The sequence below is a fragment of the Oncorhynchus masou genome, chromosome 32, assembly GCF_036934945.1.
Source record: "Oncorhynchus masou masou isolate Uvic2021 chromosome 32, UVic_Omas_1.1, whole genome shotgun sequence".
Lineage (NCBI taxonomy): Eukaryota > Metazoa > Chordata > Actinopteri > Salmoniformes > Salmonidae > Oncorhynchus > Oncorhynchus masou.
In genome coordinates this window covers 54,447,859-54,463,573 of record NC_088243.1, presented here as the reverse complement: position 1 = coordinate 54,463,573, position 15,715 = coordinate 54,447,859, and the positions used below count along the sequence as shown (strand labels likewise).

General features: G+C 43.8%; 1 protein-coding gene across 1 annotated transcript in view; it reads left to right on the top strand.

Moving 5' to 3' along the window:
• Positions 1-15,715, top strand: part of LOC135526216 (ras-GEF domain-containing family member 1C-like) — a 51,251-nt gene that overhangs the window by 30,493 nt on the left and 5,043 nt on the right. Inside the window, exons 2-13 of the mRNA XM_064954387.1 lie at positions 471-709; positions 841-963; positions 1,153-1,290; positions 2,178-2,402; positions 5,405-5,479; positions 7,394-7,492; positions 8,523-8,625; positions 8,716-8,795; positions 9,880-9,975; positions 10,139-10,234; positions 10,338-10,461; positions 12,616-12,688. Of these exons, the coding sequence (XP_064810459.1) occupies positions 482-709; positions 841-963; positions 1,153-1,290; positions 2,178-2,402; positions 5,405-5,479; positions 7,394-7,492; positions 8,523-8,625; positions 8,716-8,795; positions 9,880-9,975; positions 10,139-10,234; positions 10,338-10,461; positions 12,616-12,688 (1,460 nt within the window). The 5' untranslated portion in view covers positions 471-481. The remainder of the gene's footprint in view (positions 1-470; positions 710-840; positions 964-1,152; positions 1,291-2,177; positions 2,403-5,404; positions 5,480-7,393; positions 7,493-8,522; positions 8,626-8,715; positions 8,796-9,879; positions 9,976-10,138; positions 10,235-10,337; positions 10,462-12,615; positions 12,689-15,715) is intronic.

Here is a 15,715-nt window from a genome sequence, read left to right as displayed (position 1 = left end):
GGTCTAAGAGCAGACAGAGCGAGAGAGAGAGAGAGATGAGGGTTGAGAGAGAGAGAGATGAGGGGTAGAAAGAGGACACGGAACGCTTTCTCACGGCAACGGTCTCCACGGCGACGGTGTGACCCACATATCCCTTCTCTCTCGTTGTCCTTGGAGACGGGGCAGCTGTTTTGGGGCGGGGGGATACGAAGACTGCGGCTGTGGCGGGGCGGGTTGTAACGGAAGGAGTGGGCAGTGGAGACTGAACTAGAGATAATGCTCTGACCGAGAGGGTAAACATCTTGCCTGCTCAATGTGATATGGCAAAAGGAGAGAGAAAGAAAGTCGGCGTGTGCATGGTGTGTGTATGCATGCCTGTGTTTGTGATTGTGTGTAGTTGAGTGGGTTTGTGCGATATCTGTCTATATGTATATATCTGCCATGCATGTGTGTTTTAAATAGCCCTCATCCATTACACTTTCACTCTCAAGCCAGGAGAGGAATGCCCCAGACTGTGTGCCCAGCAGCAGGCACCATGTTCACCCCCAGTGGCTTCAGCCCCCACCTGGCCTCCACCTGCTCTGAGGCTGACCCGGTGATCGAGGATGAAGGGGGCCCTCAGGAGGCCCGGGGTCCTGGGGCTTGCCTGGCCGAAGGACCCCCCATCACCTCGGCCTCCCTGGACACCCTCATCCAGCACCTTGTGCCCACCACAGACTACTACCCAGAGGTAAACAACTATTAGAGGGCCAGTAATCTATCCTGGTTGTTCTGGCCACAGCATCAGGTAGTAGAAATAGGAATAGTAACAGCAATAGTAATGTTAATGATAATGTAAATACTTTGTGTTTCCTTCCACAGAAAGCCTATGTGTTTACGTTCCTGCTGAGTGCTCGTCTGTTCATCTCTCCTCCTGAGCTACTGGCCAGACTCTGTGAGACCTGCATTAAACAACAGCAGCTGGACCAGAGTCCACTGGACATGGTCAGTACACACACACCTTCTGACCACTTATACACAGAGTCCTCTCAACACGTTCAGTACTGCTTACACACACATACACAGTCCCTCAACACACACAGCTACTGCTGATCACTTCTACACGCTGTCCTGAAAGCTGTCCTTCCCAGTGTCTCTGACTGTGTCTTCTTCTCCTGCGTCTCCCCCCTCCAGGCTAAAGTGAGGAAGTTTGGTCCCAAGATCCTGCAGCTGCTAACAGAGTGGACAGAGACGTTCCCCACAGACTTCAGAGAGGAGAAGATGGTGGGCCTGTTCAAAGACATTATCCACAGGATAGCACCCTGTGATGAGGTGAGGAGAGAGGGGGAGGGAGGGGGAGGGAGGGAGGGAGGGAGGAGGGAGGGAGGGGGAGGGAGGGAGGGAGGGAGGGAGGGAGGGAGGGAGGGAGGGAGGGAGGGAGGGAGGGAGGGAGGGAGGGAGGGAGGGAGGGAGGCTACCCTCCATAGTCTCAAAGACAAGACTGAGAGAGGGGTGAAGTGGTGTGGTGCTCTGAATGTACAAAACAGTGCAATGTTATACAATCCTGTTCCACTGCATTACAGGTGAGAGAGTGGGATAGGGAGAGAGTGAAGTGAAAGAGAGGAGGGACAGAGAGAAAGAGAGAGGAGAAGAGAGAACAAGGGGAGGGGTTTTGGCATTGGCTCTGCAGCCTCAGGGAATGAGAGAGAAGAGATGGATGATGATGATGGAGGTAGAGAAAGGGATGGAGGATGGAGAGCAGGAAGGGGGGGAAGTGAAGGGAGGTTGGATGCGAGGGAGGAACAGGGATGTAGAGCGTGAGGAGGCTAATGGTGATGAATGTGCAGTTATTTGTGGCTGCAGAGCAGAGCTGGGCCCAGGCAGTGTTCTCACTCTGGGTCATTTATGGCACGCTGTGGGTGATTTACTGAGACCCGACCTGTTGGCCCCAACCAACAGCCTACAGCCACACAGCTCAGTGGGGGCTGGACACACATACACACACTGGGGGGAACACACACATGTCCATGCACACAGAAGAAACAATGGTGTGAAAGAGGTCTGGGAAGATGATGATGATGATGATGATGATGATGATGGAGTCTGGGAAGATGATGATGATGATTTTTGTTATCTCCTGATGATGATACTAATGTTGAACATCCTTAATATGTTTATGATCATTATTAGTTGTTTAATCATTATAATGTCCTCCCCAGGTGTACTGGAAGACACTGAGCCAGGTCCTGCAGACTCTGAACCAGAAGCTTGCAGCCATCGCCCAGGGAGAGGAGTGCATCGTCAAAGTGAATGCCTCCTCGGTATCCTCAATCTCTGACAAGCTGGTGGCCTTCAAGACCAAGTCTCCACCCATCCAGAAGGAAATGCTGTCTATCTGCAACGACCCTTACACACTTGCACAGCAACTCACCTATATAGAACTGGTAAGGAGAGGGGGAGGAAGGATAGGACGGGAGGCGGGGGTTAAATAGAGGTCATGGAGTGAGAGAGAGAGAGCGTGAGAGAGAGAGAGAGAAAGAGATGAAGGGAAGTGGAAGGGAAAAAGAAGGAGAGAGAGAAGCAGAGATGAAAGAGAATGAGAGAAGGGTGTGATGTAAGGGAGAGAGATGATGAGAAGGGTAGAGAGAGATGACACACAGAGAGAGAGAGAGAGAGAGAGAGAGAGAGCAGAGGGGAGAAAAGAACAGACACAGCAATAAAGCCTAGATTAAGATAGCTGTAGAATCAAAAGAGAGAAAGAGGGAGAGGAGAAAGAGAGAGAGAGAGCACTGAAATCTTCCAAACAGCCCAGAAGACAGCTAGTTCTCCCATTGGCTTGATTACCAGCTAACTATTACAGTAGTAGTTTTAAATGCTCCCCTGTTAGCTCTAGCCTACAACTGACTAATAGGCATAGGAAAGGGTGCTCTAAAGACACATGAACAGACAGGGCTGAGGAACAAATGATCGGAGGAGGACGACCCACTTTCACTGATTGAGTGACGTGTGGGTGTTTTTATGCGTTTATGTGATTCTGTGTCTGTGTGGGTGGAAGGGGGGCGGGGGTTGTGTGTCTGTTTGTCCGTCCATCCATGTGGGTCTGTGTGTGTGTGTGTGAGGGCGGGGTGTGTGTGATTGTAAGGGCCGTCTTCCGCAGGCCTGAATAAGCATGTGCTCTCATCTGATAAGTATGACATCATCTCAGAAGTCAGTGGTTTGCCCAAGGCATTTAACAAAGGGAATAAAACCGCAGTGGATATATGCGACCTGACAGCGTTACAATCCACAGCACACACGCGCACACACACACACACATCCTGGCTAATGTGCAATCTCTCAGACGTACTGTAAAACTGACGAACTGTAAAGTGCTTATCACAGTACCAAAATGCCTGCATTCTGGCATTCACAGAGTCCTGGCTGACAGAGCAGGATCGAGACGCTGATTTAGAAATCGACGACTTTGGGGATCCTGTGCTCCAGGACCGTGATGCCTAAACAATGGGTGAAGCACAAGGTGGAAAGGTCTGCCTCTACATGAATAAACGACGTCTCAACACGGTGGTCATACGTGTGACCCAGATATTTTACTTTGATCGGTCTCACTTCGAACCGTTTTCTTACCATGGGAGTTCCCCCAGATAGTTGTCACGCCGGTCTCCATCCATTCTAGAGCTAACGGGGACAAGGCGACGGACACCATCTCCCGGACCGTACAAAGGTTACAGTACAACTCCCTGACGCTCTGAACCTCTTTATGGGTGACTTTAATCACTGTTTGCTGAAAAAGTATCTCAATCGCTACCAATACGTCGCCTGCCTTAAAAGACATGGCAACGCGTTGGATTCGTGTTATGGGACAGTGAAGGGGGCATATAAATCCATTGCCAGAGCTCCACCGGGCTCGTCTGACCATAGCACTTTTTAACTCGTTCCCACCTTAAAAACCGGTCCTGAAGAGAGGCAAAGTTGAACGAAGAAATGTTCAGGTGTGGACGGCTACTGAGCGTCTTCAGGACTGCTTTGATAGTACATGTTTCCTAGCTCCTGCACCGACCTGTGAAAAGGAGGAAATACCCCGGAAATCAGGCAAAATATTTACTAATAACAAACCTTTGGTAACCACGTGTTACCAAAGAGGCTTTTGTACAGTTTAGAATAGTCAGCTGATTGATGGACTTTTTAAACCAATAGAACTCAAAAATAGTGAGAGTCAACAGTTCCCGATCCTCCACTGGTTCACCACAAGGGTGCGTCCTTTCCCCTCTGTTGTTTGTACTGTCCACTAATGATTATCAGAGTAATCACGACTCTGGACACACCACTAGGTTGGCAGACAACTTGGTTATGGTGAGTCTTTCACAGGATGAGGAGGTGAGCCACGGCCCAGAGGTGGAGGAGTTCTTTGGATGGCATGACCTCTCCTGCTTATAATAACTTCATGTCACAATAACCAAGGCTATGGTTAAATGAGATCCAGAAGCTGCCACCAAATGCAGACTCTTATAGATGGTGAGCTAGTGGAGACCGATGGTCGATACAAATATATCTTGGCCCTTTCCTTGACAGCAAACTTGAGTTTTGAGCCCAATATGTATGCTATCTTCCCGGGGGAACTATTTTACAGATCGTTCATTGCATCCATTTTTACATTCAATATGATCTGCTGTTTCGGTAATCTAAACTTAAAGAGTAAGAACAGGCTGGGTAACATTGTGAAACAAAGTAGTAGGATCGTTGGTATGAACTTAACCCACCTTTTTTTTCACCTGTGTCAGACATAAGTCGTATGTAAGGCGCAATCCATTCTGAGGGACTCCCAGCATCCCTTGTTTGTTGAATGTATGTTGCTTCACTCAGGGCACTGATGCAGGCTCCCTAAGTTTAGGTCTAAACTCTCCTTCCTACCAGCTGCTATCAGCTTTCTCAATAAGCTGTAGTAGTACTGGTAGTTGTGTATTGCTGTATATTGTTTTGGTGTATATTTATTGTCATGTGTTCAATGTGTTTTTAACCACGTGCTGCGAAGTGAATAACCCCCCCTGGGGATAATAAAGACGACTCTACACGCACATGTGCACAGCTATCTGTGCTGTGGACTACCACGCCATGCTCGGATTCTTTATTAAATGTTGCCCTATGTCTATGTCCCTATGGCTGCATTTACACAGGAAGCCCAATTTTTGCCACTCACTGATCTTTTGACCAATCAGATCAGATATTTTGTCAAAAATGGGGGGAAAATGTCAGAAATGGGCTGCCTGTGAAAATGCAGCCAAAGTAAACGGGTGAGCTAATGTAGCTGCATACCAGGGGTCATCTGTTCATTCAAGGGAAGGTGATATCTTGTCGATGATTCATGACTTCCTGTATTGATTGGCTACCATTACTGATATTAATTTAATATCCATGGCCATGTCGCTATGCTCTGCTCTGTGTGTTTCAGGAACACCTGAGTCACATCGGCCCTGAAGAGTTTGTACAAGCCTTTGTTCAGAAAGACAAACTGGATAGCACTCAGGTATAGTATACGACACTTTGTCAGTGGAAATAACATTACAATATACTGCTGTGTGAATCATTTTTTTGCCTTTTGAAAAGAGTGTGAGAGAGAGAGAGAGAGAGAGTGTGTTTCAGCATCACTAATTAGAAGGCAGTTCTATAGGGCCACTCAGGGGCCAGCAGGTCACGAAGGCCCCGCTCTGCCTGGGGCTCACTTTAATGATGATGACTGGACACAACACACAGTCACATACACACAGTTGCACGCACGCACGCACACACTAAGTTATTTTTATCTCTCCAGCTCTCTTGCACACGCTCCTTTGCTCTCTTTCATTCTTGCAGCTTCTTTCTCTTTATTTGCCTGTCTTTTGATGCTTTCTTGCTCTCTGTGTGCTTCTCTTTTTCTCTACCTCTCTCTCTCGCTGCAGTAATTGCCCTATTTCCATTGTCTCTGCCAGCTGCTGATGACATTAACACAGGGAGGGTGGGTGGGAGGGAGGGAGGGAGGGAGGGAGGGAGGGAGGGAGGGAGGGAGGGAGGGAGGGTGGGTGGGTGGGTGGGAGGGTGGGTGGGAGGGAGGGTCTGTCTGTCTCTGTAGTTAGATAGATGCCTCCATAACATCAGACAAAACCCCTATAGCTTCAACCCAGTCAGCCCACTGGGCAAACACACTGGTTGAGTCAACATTTTCACACCCTTTCAATGAAATGACGTTGGACCAACATGGAATAGATGTTGAATTGAGATGTGTGTCCAGCTATAACTTATATTATCATGATGAAATCGTTTACACTTTCAATCCACACATAAAATGACAACAACGAACTCCTTGATTGATAATTGAGGGTCTGAATCAGACTCAATAGAGGAAGAGAAAAAGGAAGAAACCCATTGAGACACAGCGTAAACCGAGCCCGTGCACTTGGGCAGATACTGTGTGTAACCGTGTGAGAGCGAAGTCTAGCATGACGCTCATCTCAATATCTGCGGCGCTGCTCGTGGCAACACCATTTCGCCGAGTCTACCTTTAAACATACAATGAAAACAGCAACAAACAACAACAAAAAAACACATCATTAAGAGATGATCGGCCCACAGAAAACATTTAACACCTCTCGTCAACAGTTTTGCGACACAGTTTTAAACTCACTAAGGGGCACTAGTACATCTAGGTGAAGCATTTTTTACAGATTGTTCCATGTCTCCGGTGCACATTGGGAATGGCAGTCTTGCATAACTCGGTAAGGACCCTGGGGACTTTAAGTAGCTACCACCTAGTAGACCAAGTCTGGTAACTGCTAGTGGTGATGGAGAGCAGGCTACCAAGGTAGAGAGGGAGTTTACTCAGAAGGGCCTTGTAGATAAACACATACAAATGTAGCTGCGCATGTAAAGCGAGGTCCAGCCCACCATTTGATACAAGATGCAATGGTGGGTTTGCAACTTGGCATTTGAAACAAAACGCAAAGATGCATGATAAGCTCAGTTCAGTCTCTTTAACACAGAAGAGGCTGCATGCATATACAATAAGTCACCATAATCAAGCTTGATCAAGCTTCTTTCTAGCCTCAAAATGGGAGGCAAGCCTTGTAACGAAAAATTTAAAAAACAATTCCAGTTTAAGACTCCTCACAAGATTATCTACATGAACTTTGTAAGACAGCTTATCGTCCAACCAAAGACCAAGGTATTTGTATGATGACTCCTTTTCAATGGGTGTGCCCCAGACATCAAAATGCTAACCTTCTCTGGCTGAGAGGGAGCTCTGGTAAAGGTCATGAAGAAGACTAAACATGGACTTTGTGTAAGTCCGTAAAACACGGACTTAAGTCCATGTTAAGTCTACTTATCTCAAGTCTGGATAGGTGGCCTAGTAAGGTGGCCCTCGGTGGTCCTGATGTACAGTATGGTGTGCTTGTGTCTCTTGCAGCCGTGTTTCAGTGAGCAGAAGAAGAAGACCACTAACTTGGAGGCTTATGTCAGGTGGTTCAACAGGCTGTGCTACCTGGTGGCCACTGAGATCTGCATGGTAAATGATTTCACATGTTATTCTCATCTTCGTTGTGCAATGTAGCATTACTACCCTCAGATCCCCATTGTGAGTAACATTACTACCCTCCGATCCCCATTGTGAGTAGCATTACTACCCTCAGATCCCCATTGTGAGTAACATTACTACCCTCCGATCCCCATTGTGAGTAGCATTACTACCCTCAGATCCCCCTTGTGAGTAACATTACTACCCTCAGATCCCCATTGTGAGTAGCATTACTACCCTCCGATCCCCATTGTGAGTAGCATTACTACCCTCAGATCCCCATTGTGAGTAGCATTACTACTCTCAGATCCCCATTGTGAGTAGCATTACTACTCTCAGATCCCCATTGTGAGTAGCATTACTACCCTCAGATCCCCCTTGTGAGTAACATTACTACCCTCAGATCCCCATTGTGAGTAGCATTACTATCCCCCCATTGTGAGTAGCATTACTACCCTCAGATCCCCATTGTGAGTAGCATTACTACTCTCAGATCCCCATTGTGAGTAGCATTACTACCCTCAGATCCCCATTGTGAGTAACATTACTACCCTCAGATCCCCATTGTGAGTAGCATTACTACCCTCAGATCCCCATTGTGAGTAGCATTACTACTCTCAGATCCCCATTGTGAGTAGCATTACTACCCTCAGATCCCCATTGTGAGTGACATTACTACCCTCAGATCCCCATTGTGAGTAGCATTACTACCCTCAGATCCCCATTGTGAGTAGCATTACCCCATTGTGACCCTCAGATCCCCATTGTGAGTAGCATTACTACCCTCAGATCCCCATTGTGAGTAGCATTACTACCCTCAGATCCCCATTGTGAGTAACATTACTACCCTCAGATCCCCATTGTGAGTAGCATTACTTCCTACAGATCCCCATTTTGACTGTGAGGCAGTATACTTTCTTCCCAGAACTGGGCCAAATATATTTAGTTTTATATTTTATTTAGTTTTGCAGAATTTACATCCAGTATATCTCACTACCAGCTTGTTTATGTATCCTCTCAGCCTGCTAAGAAGAAGCAGAGGGCCCAGGTGATTGAGTTCTTCATCGATGTGGCCAGAGAGTGCTTCAACATCGGCAACTTCAACTCCCTCATGGCCATCATCTGTGAGTGTCTCGGCTGTATCCCACACGATACAAGATCATACACTGATATTTGGCAATATACTGACATTTGACATGTGTCTGCTACTCTAGCTGGTATGAATATGAGTCCTGTGTCTCGACTGAAGAAGACCTGGGGGAAAGCCAAGACTGCCAAGTTCTTCATTCTGGAGGTACAACTCACTAATATAGAACAGTATGTCCTTGGTAGAATATGGAGAAAACACTTTTACCTGCCTATTAAATTAGAATTTAATGCAGGCTGAACTTCCTGATTTGGCCTCGGTTTTAGGCTTGGTCATTAAGAAATGCAGCAGCTATGACTGAAGCTAAACGAGAGTTGGGTTTGGTGGTTTAATATGCTTGTCTCTTGTGTGTTTGTTCGCACGTGGTAAGCGTTTGTACATTCACTCTAACAAAACAGTACACAATTAAGGTCACTCACCCCTCTAAATAACTTGAAATAGTCTAACCAGGTCTTGTCTTGAAGTTGCCTAGGCTAGTTAGTACCAGCCAACCTCTTTTGCCAATTTGCTTCAGCCAGCTGGTGTGCGACCAGGGCAAAGTGGATTTGACATTGGAAAGCCTATCCCTGGGGCTAGTTATGGACTATCAATAAATTACACAATTTAAATGGGACAATATTTTCATGTTTCTCATGTCTTAGTTGTCATATTAAATGCTTTCAATATTTGTATATGCATTTTTACAATTTATAGTTGGTTTGAGGTTTTTAAGTCATTGAAATGTGGACCTATTGACCTTTTAACATATTGGCCCATGTGCATTGTGTAATTTAATGATAGTCCCTAACTAACCCCATAGGGATATCGAATGTCATACCAAATTGACCATGGGCATTATGTTCAGGTCACACACTGTGTTACAAATGGATGATTACTTGGATGCTGCCAGTCGTAAGCATGTGGGCAGGATTGAAATAAACCCATGCCAAGGAAAACTGTTACTGTACCCTTCATTCCGTGACATACCATTTTTTTTAAATAATCTTACAAATCTCTGTTTTGGACGAGACTGTCTTTACTACCAAAATCATCCGATTTACACTGTGTAGTCAATTTGGACACCAGAATAAACGTTTCTGACTCATATAGATGCCACATAGGCCGTTTTCAAAATGAGAAGTTTCTTTTTCAGGGCAGTCAGTCTTTAAAAACATGGTTTTAGTGCCACAATAAGGTGGGGCCAATGCTTATCATGGACAACTTTGTAATTCTATGTTGTTCTCCCATACAGCATCAGATGGACCCTACTGGAAACTTCTACAACTACAGAACAGCACTGAGGGGAGCTGCCCACAGGTCCCAGACTGCTAATAGCAACAGGGAGAAGGTAGCCTAAAGTTCAACCCAGTATTCTCTATTTCATCTAACTCTCACCTAAACTATTGGACTCACCTGACTCACCTGACCCAGTTTCTTGTATCAAAACCCAGTGCACTAAACTTTAAATGAATATTTTTCTATATCTCTCTTTCTATCTCTCTTTTTTTTAGATTGTGATTCCCTTCTTCAGCCTACTGATCAAAGATATCTACTTCCTGAATGAGGGATGTGCCAACCGCTTGCCCAATGGCCATGTTCATTTTGCGGTAAGGCTACAAATATTATACTGATACTTAAAAATGTAGGATTTTCTTTTATTCTCTCTCGCTCTCTCTAATGGGGCGTGTCCTTTGTTAATTTTGTTTTCAGAAATTTGTGGAGTTGGCTCGTCAGGTGGGCGAGTTTATGACGTGGAAACAGATGGAGTGTCCATTTGAGACAGATAGGAGCATCCTACACTACCTCCACACTGCTCCCATCTTCAGTGAGGATGGTAAGACACAGTTGCACCTAACATGAGCCGATGATTAAAAAAAAATAATGTTTTTGCAGCACGAGCAATCATTGCTTCAACATTTCTCTATTGAAAATGAGCAACTTTTTCTAATCTGGGGAATTTTGATTGGCAGCACCACCTAGTGGGATTTTTTTTGTAATCCTCCAGTCAGAGCACAGATATTGGTAATGTGATCAGTCTGCCGTTCAAATTTTTGGGGGAAAACATGGTGGCTGTTTTGAGATGTAGTGAGAGAAAATCATCTCCCGTTATGAAATGAAATGTTGGCCATGCACGTCTAAAATGTTTCTTCACTATAATATTTGATCATGATACATTAATACATACATACAGTGTTCAGTTTCATGTTTATCTGACAAGAATATCCACGCTGGGGTGCATGCTAATCGATTAGCATGCTAATCATAGCGCATGTATAGTCAATGTGACAAACTAAATTAGCTAGCTAGCTAGCCACATACATTGTTACCTAGCTACACCTACTTACATTTTGTTTTTCATTTTAGTTTTTTGTATGTTTAACTAGCTGGCTTGCTAGTTTAACCGGTGCTGTACTGCACCGCTGTAACTCTGCGTTGTGTGTGGTTGATTGAGACTATAGACGTGGACTTTGGAGATCAGGTAGTTTTAATTAAGCAGAACTCACTCTCTACATCCTGCATCTGCATCCAAAAGGAAATAAAACATTTGTAGAGCACATATGTACTGCGAATCGTCGCATCTTTCTACAACAGATGCACAATAGGAGGGACTGGGATCATTCGAGGAGCTAGCCATCGTTCACACATACAATAGCCTGCTAATACCTTAGCTAGCTATTAACCACATGCTGAATTCAGAATGTTGATATCATCCTAAAAAGTACAATTACAAGTGCATCTTAACAATACCATCCACTTATGAGTAACCTCTAAATATACAACATTATTCATGAACAAAACACTGTGTGTATGACTTTGTACTTAAAAGAATCAAACTTTTCTGAAGAAAACAGAAAAAGCGTGCCGACCTCTCATAGTGCATCAAAATGATTTGAGCACGAGCACGCAGGGCAAAACGTAAGTACACACTCCCCTACTCCCAGGACGCAGGCATGCATAATAACAAATCAACATGACATTTCGATATATGAACCTGGTGAAATTCACAGAGTACTTTAACAACTGTTACACTAGCTTAATACCATTCACATCTTTCTAGCTTATGATTATGAAGTTAAGACTGCTAAATCTAGTCTTTATCTTTATGTCTGCATTGCCATTTACTTGATTGGCAGCAAGTTGAGTGGATGAACAGGGCAGAGACAACATCTCTTTGTTGCTTGATTGTTAGCTGATTATTTTTAGTACAGCTGTGGCAGTCAACAGGCAATAACAAACTATAGGAGATAAGCAAATAAATGGGGAGATAAAAATTGGAATTGATCTACAGTGCCTTTGGTACCCTTCCCGAGATCTGTGCCTCAACACAATCCTGTCTCGGAGCTCTACGGACAATTCCTTCGACCTCATGGTTTGGTTTTTGCTCTGACATTAACTGTCAACTGTGGGACCTTATATAGACAGGTGTGTGCCTTTTCAAATCATGTCCAATCAAATTGAATTTACCACAGGTGGACTCTAATGAAGTTGTAGAAACATCTCAAGGATGATCAATGGAAACAGGAGGCACCTGAGCTCAATTTTTGAGTCTCATAGCAAAGGGTCTGAATACTTATGTAAATAAGGTATTTGCAAAAATGTTTTCATTTTGTCATTCTGGGGTATTGTGTGCAGATTGCTGAGAAAAAAATGTTATTTAATGCATTTTAGAATAAGGCTGTAATGTAACAAAATGTGGAAAAAGTCAAGGGGTCTGAATACATTCCGAAGGCACTGTACGCTTTATATGAAATATATTTTTCATGTCTATGTTACACATAGCTCATCAATGCTCCAATGTCTCATACGCCACTCCGTTGCCTACAAAATTTTATTTATTTTAATTATTTCCCCCCCAGAAATTCTAGTGTATCATCATTTTTACCGTTCAAAATTATAGTCACACATCACAGTGAATACACGGCTGAAACTGATACAAAGTATCAGATTTGAATATGCAATTGTGGCTTTCTTTTTCTGTCATCCCTAGGACTCTATCTGGCATCCTATGAGAGTGAGAGTCCAGAGAACCAGGTGGAGAAGGACAGATGGAAAGCACTCAGGTAAGACAGATATCTCTATTTATATACTGCATATAAATATGTATATTTATATACTGTATGTGTATATTATATATGTATATATATATGTATGTATATATATATATATATGTATGTATATATATGTATATATATATATACAGTGCCTTGCGAAAGTATTCGGCCCCCTTGAACTTTGCAACCTTTTGCCACATTTCAGGCTTCAAACATAAAGATATAAAACTGTATTTTTTTGTGAAGAATCAACAACAAGTGGGACACAATCATGAAGTGGAACGACATTTATTGGATATTTCAAACTTTTTTAACAAATCAAAAACTGAAAATTGGGCGTGCAAAATTATTCAGCCCCCTTAAGTTAAAACTTTGTAGCGCCACCTTTTGCTGCGATTACAGCTGTAAGTCGCTTGGGGAATGTCTCTATCAGTTTTGCACATCGAGAGACTGAAATTTTTTCCCATTCCTCCTTGCAAAACAACTCGAGCTCAGTGAGGTTGGATGGAGAGCATTTGTGAACAGCAGTTTTCAGTTCTTTCCACAGATTCTCGATTGGATTCAGGTCTGGACTTTGACTTGGCCATTCTAACACATGGATATGTTTATTTTTGAACCATTCCATTGTAGATTTTGCTTTATGTTTTGGATCATTGTCTTGTTGGAAGACAAATCTCCGTCCCAGTCTCAGGTCTTTTGCAGACTCCATCAGGTTTTCTTCCAGAATGGTCCTGTATTTGGCTCCATCCATCTTCCCATCAATTTTAATCATCTTCCCTGTCCCTGCTGAAGAAAAGCAGGCCCAAACCATGATGCTGCCACCACCATGTTTGACAGTGGGCATGGTGTGTTCAGGGTGATGAGCTGTGTTGCTTTTACGCCAAACATAACGTTTTGCATTGTTGCCAAAAAGTTCAATTTTGGTTTCATCTGACCAGAGCATCTTCTTCCACATGTTTGGTGTGTCTCCCAGGTGGCTTGTGGCAAACTTTAAACAACACTTTTTATGGATATCTTTAAGAAATGGCTTTCTTCTTGCCACTCTTCCATAAAGGCCAGATTTGTGCAATATACGACTGATTGTTGTTCTATGGACAGAGTCTCCCACCTCAGCTGTAGATCTCTGCAGTTCATCCAGAGTGATCATGGGCCTCTTGGCTGCATCTCTGATCAGTCTTCTCCTTGTATGAGCTGAAAGTTTAGAGGGACGCCAGGTCTTGGTAGATTTGCAGTGGTCTGATACTCCTTCCATTTCAATATTATTGCTTGCACAGTGCTCCTTGGGATGTTTAAAGCTTGGGAAATTTTTGAATCCAAATCCGGCTTTAAACTTCTTCACAACAGTATCTCGGACCTGCCTGGTGTGTTCCTTGTTCTTCATGATGCTCTCTGCACTTTTAACGGACCTCTGAGACTATCACAGTGCAGGTGCATTTATACGGAGACTTGATTACACACAGGTGGATTGTATTTATCATCATTAGTCATTTAGGTCAACATTGGATCATTCAGAGATCCTCACTGAACTTCTGGAGAGAGTTTGCTGCACTGAAAGTAAAGGGGCTGAATAATTTTGCACACCCAATTTTTCAGTTTTTGATTTGTTAAAAAAGTTTGAAATATCCAATAAATGTCATTCCACTTCATGATTGTGTCCCACTTGTTGTTGATTCTTCACAAAATAATACAGTTTTATATCTTTATGTTTGAAGCCTGAAATGTGGCAAAAGGTCGCAAAGTTCAAGGGGGCCGAATACTTTCGCAAGGCACTGTATATAGACATGCATATATATGTGTGTATGTATATATAAATATATATGTATGTATGTGTGTGTGTGTGTATACATATATATCATTTTGTCTGTCATAGTTGAAGTGTACCTATGATGAAAATTCCAGGCCTCTCTCATCTTTTTAAGTGGGAGAACTTGCACAATTGGTGGTTGACTAAATACTTTTTTGCCCCACTGTACATACATACATATATACACACACAATGTATTCAGACTCCTTGACCTTTTCCACATTTTATTACATTACAGTCTTATTCTGAAATCGATTAAATTGTTTTTTTTCCCATGAATCTACACACAATACCCCATAATAACAAAGCAAAAACAGGTTTTTAGACATTTTTGCCAATGCATATACTCTGACAGAGCTTCCGAGTTCCTCTGTGGAGGTGGGAGAACCTTCAAAGAGGACAATCATCTCTGCAGCACTCCACCAATCAGGGCTTTATGGTTGAGTGGCCAGACGGAAGCCACTCCTCAGTAAAAGGCACATGACAGCCCCCTTGGAGTGTACCAAAAGGCATCTAAAAGGACAATCAGACCATGAGAAACAAGATTCTCTTGTCTGATGAAACCAAGATTGAACACTTTGGCCTGAATGCCAAGCGGCACTTCTGGAGGAAACCTGGCACCATCCCTACGGTGAAGCATGGTGGTGGCAGCATCATGCTTTGGGGATATTTTTCAGCAGCATTGACTTTGAGACTTGTCAGGATCGAGGGAAAGATAAATGGAGCGCAGTACAGAGAGATCCTTATTGAAAACCTGCTCCAGAGCGCTCAGGACCTCAGACTCACTTTCCAACAGGACAACAACCCTAAGCAAACAGCCAAGACAACACAGGAGTGGCTTCGTGACAAGTCTCTGAAAGTCCTTGAGTGGCCCAGCCAGAGTCCGGACTTGAACCCGATCAAGCATCTCTAGAGAGACCTAAAAATAGCTGTGCATCGATGCTCCCCATCCAATCTGACAGAGCTTGAGAGGATCTGCCGAGAAGAATGGGAGAAACTCCCCAAATACAGGTGTGCCAAGCTTGTAGCGTCATACCCAAGAAGACTTGAGGCTGTAATCGCTGCCAAAGGTGCTTCAACAAAGGGTCTGAAAACATATGTAAATGTGATATTTCTGTTTATTTTTACATTTATTTTCTGTAAGAATGTCTCAACCTGTTTATGCTTTGTCATTATGAGGTATTGTGTGTAGATTGATGAGGGAAAAAACAATTTAGTCAATTTTAGATAAA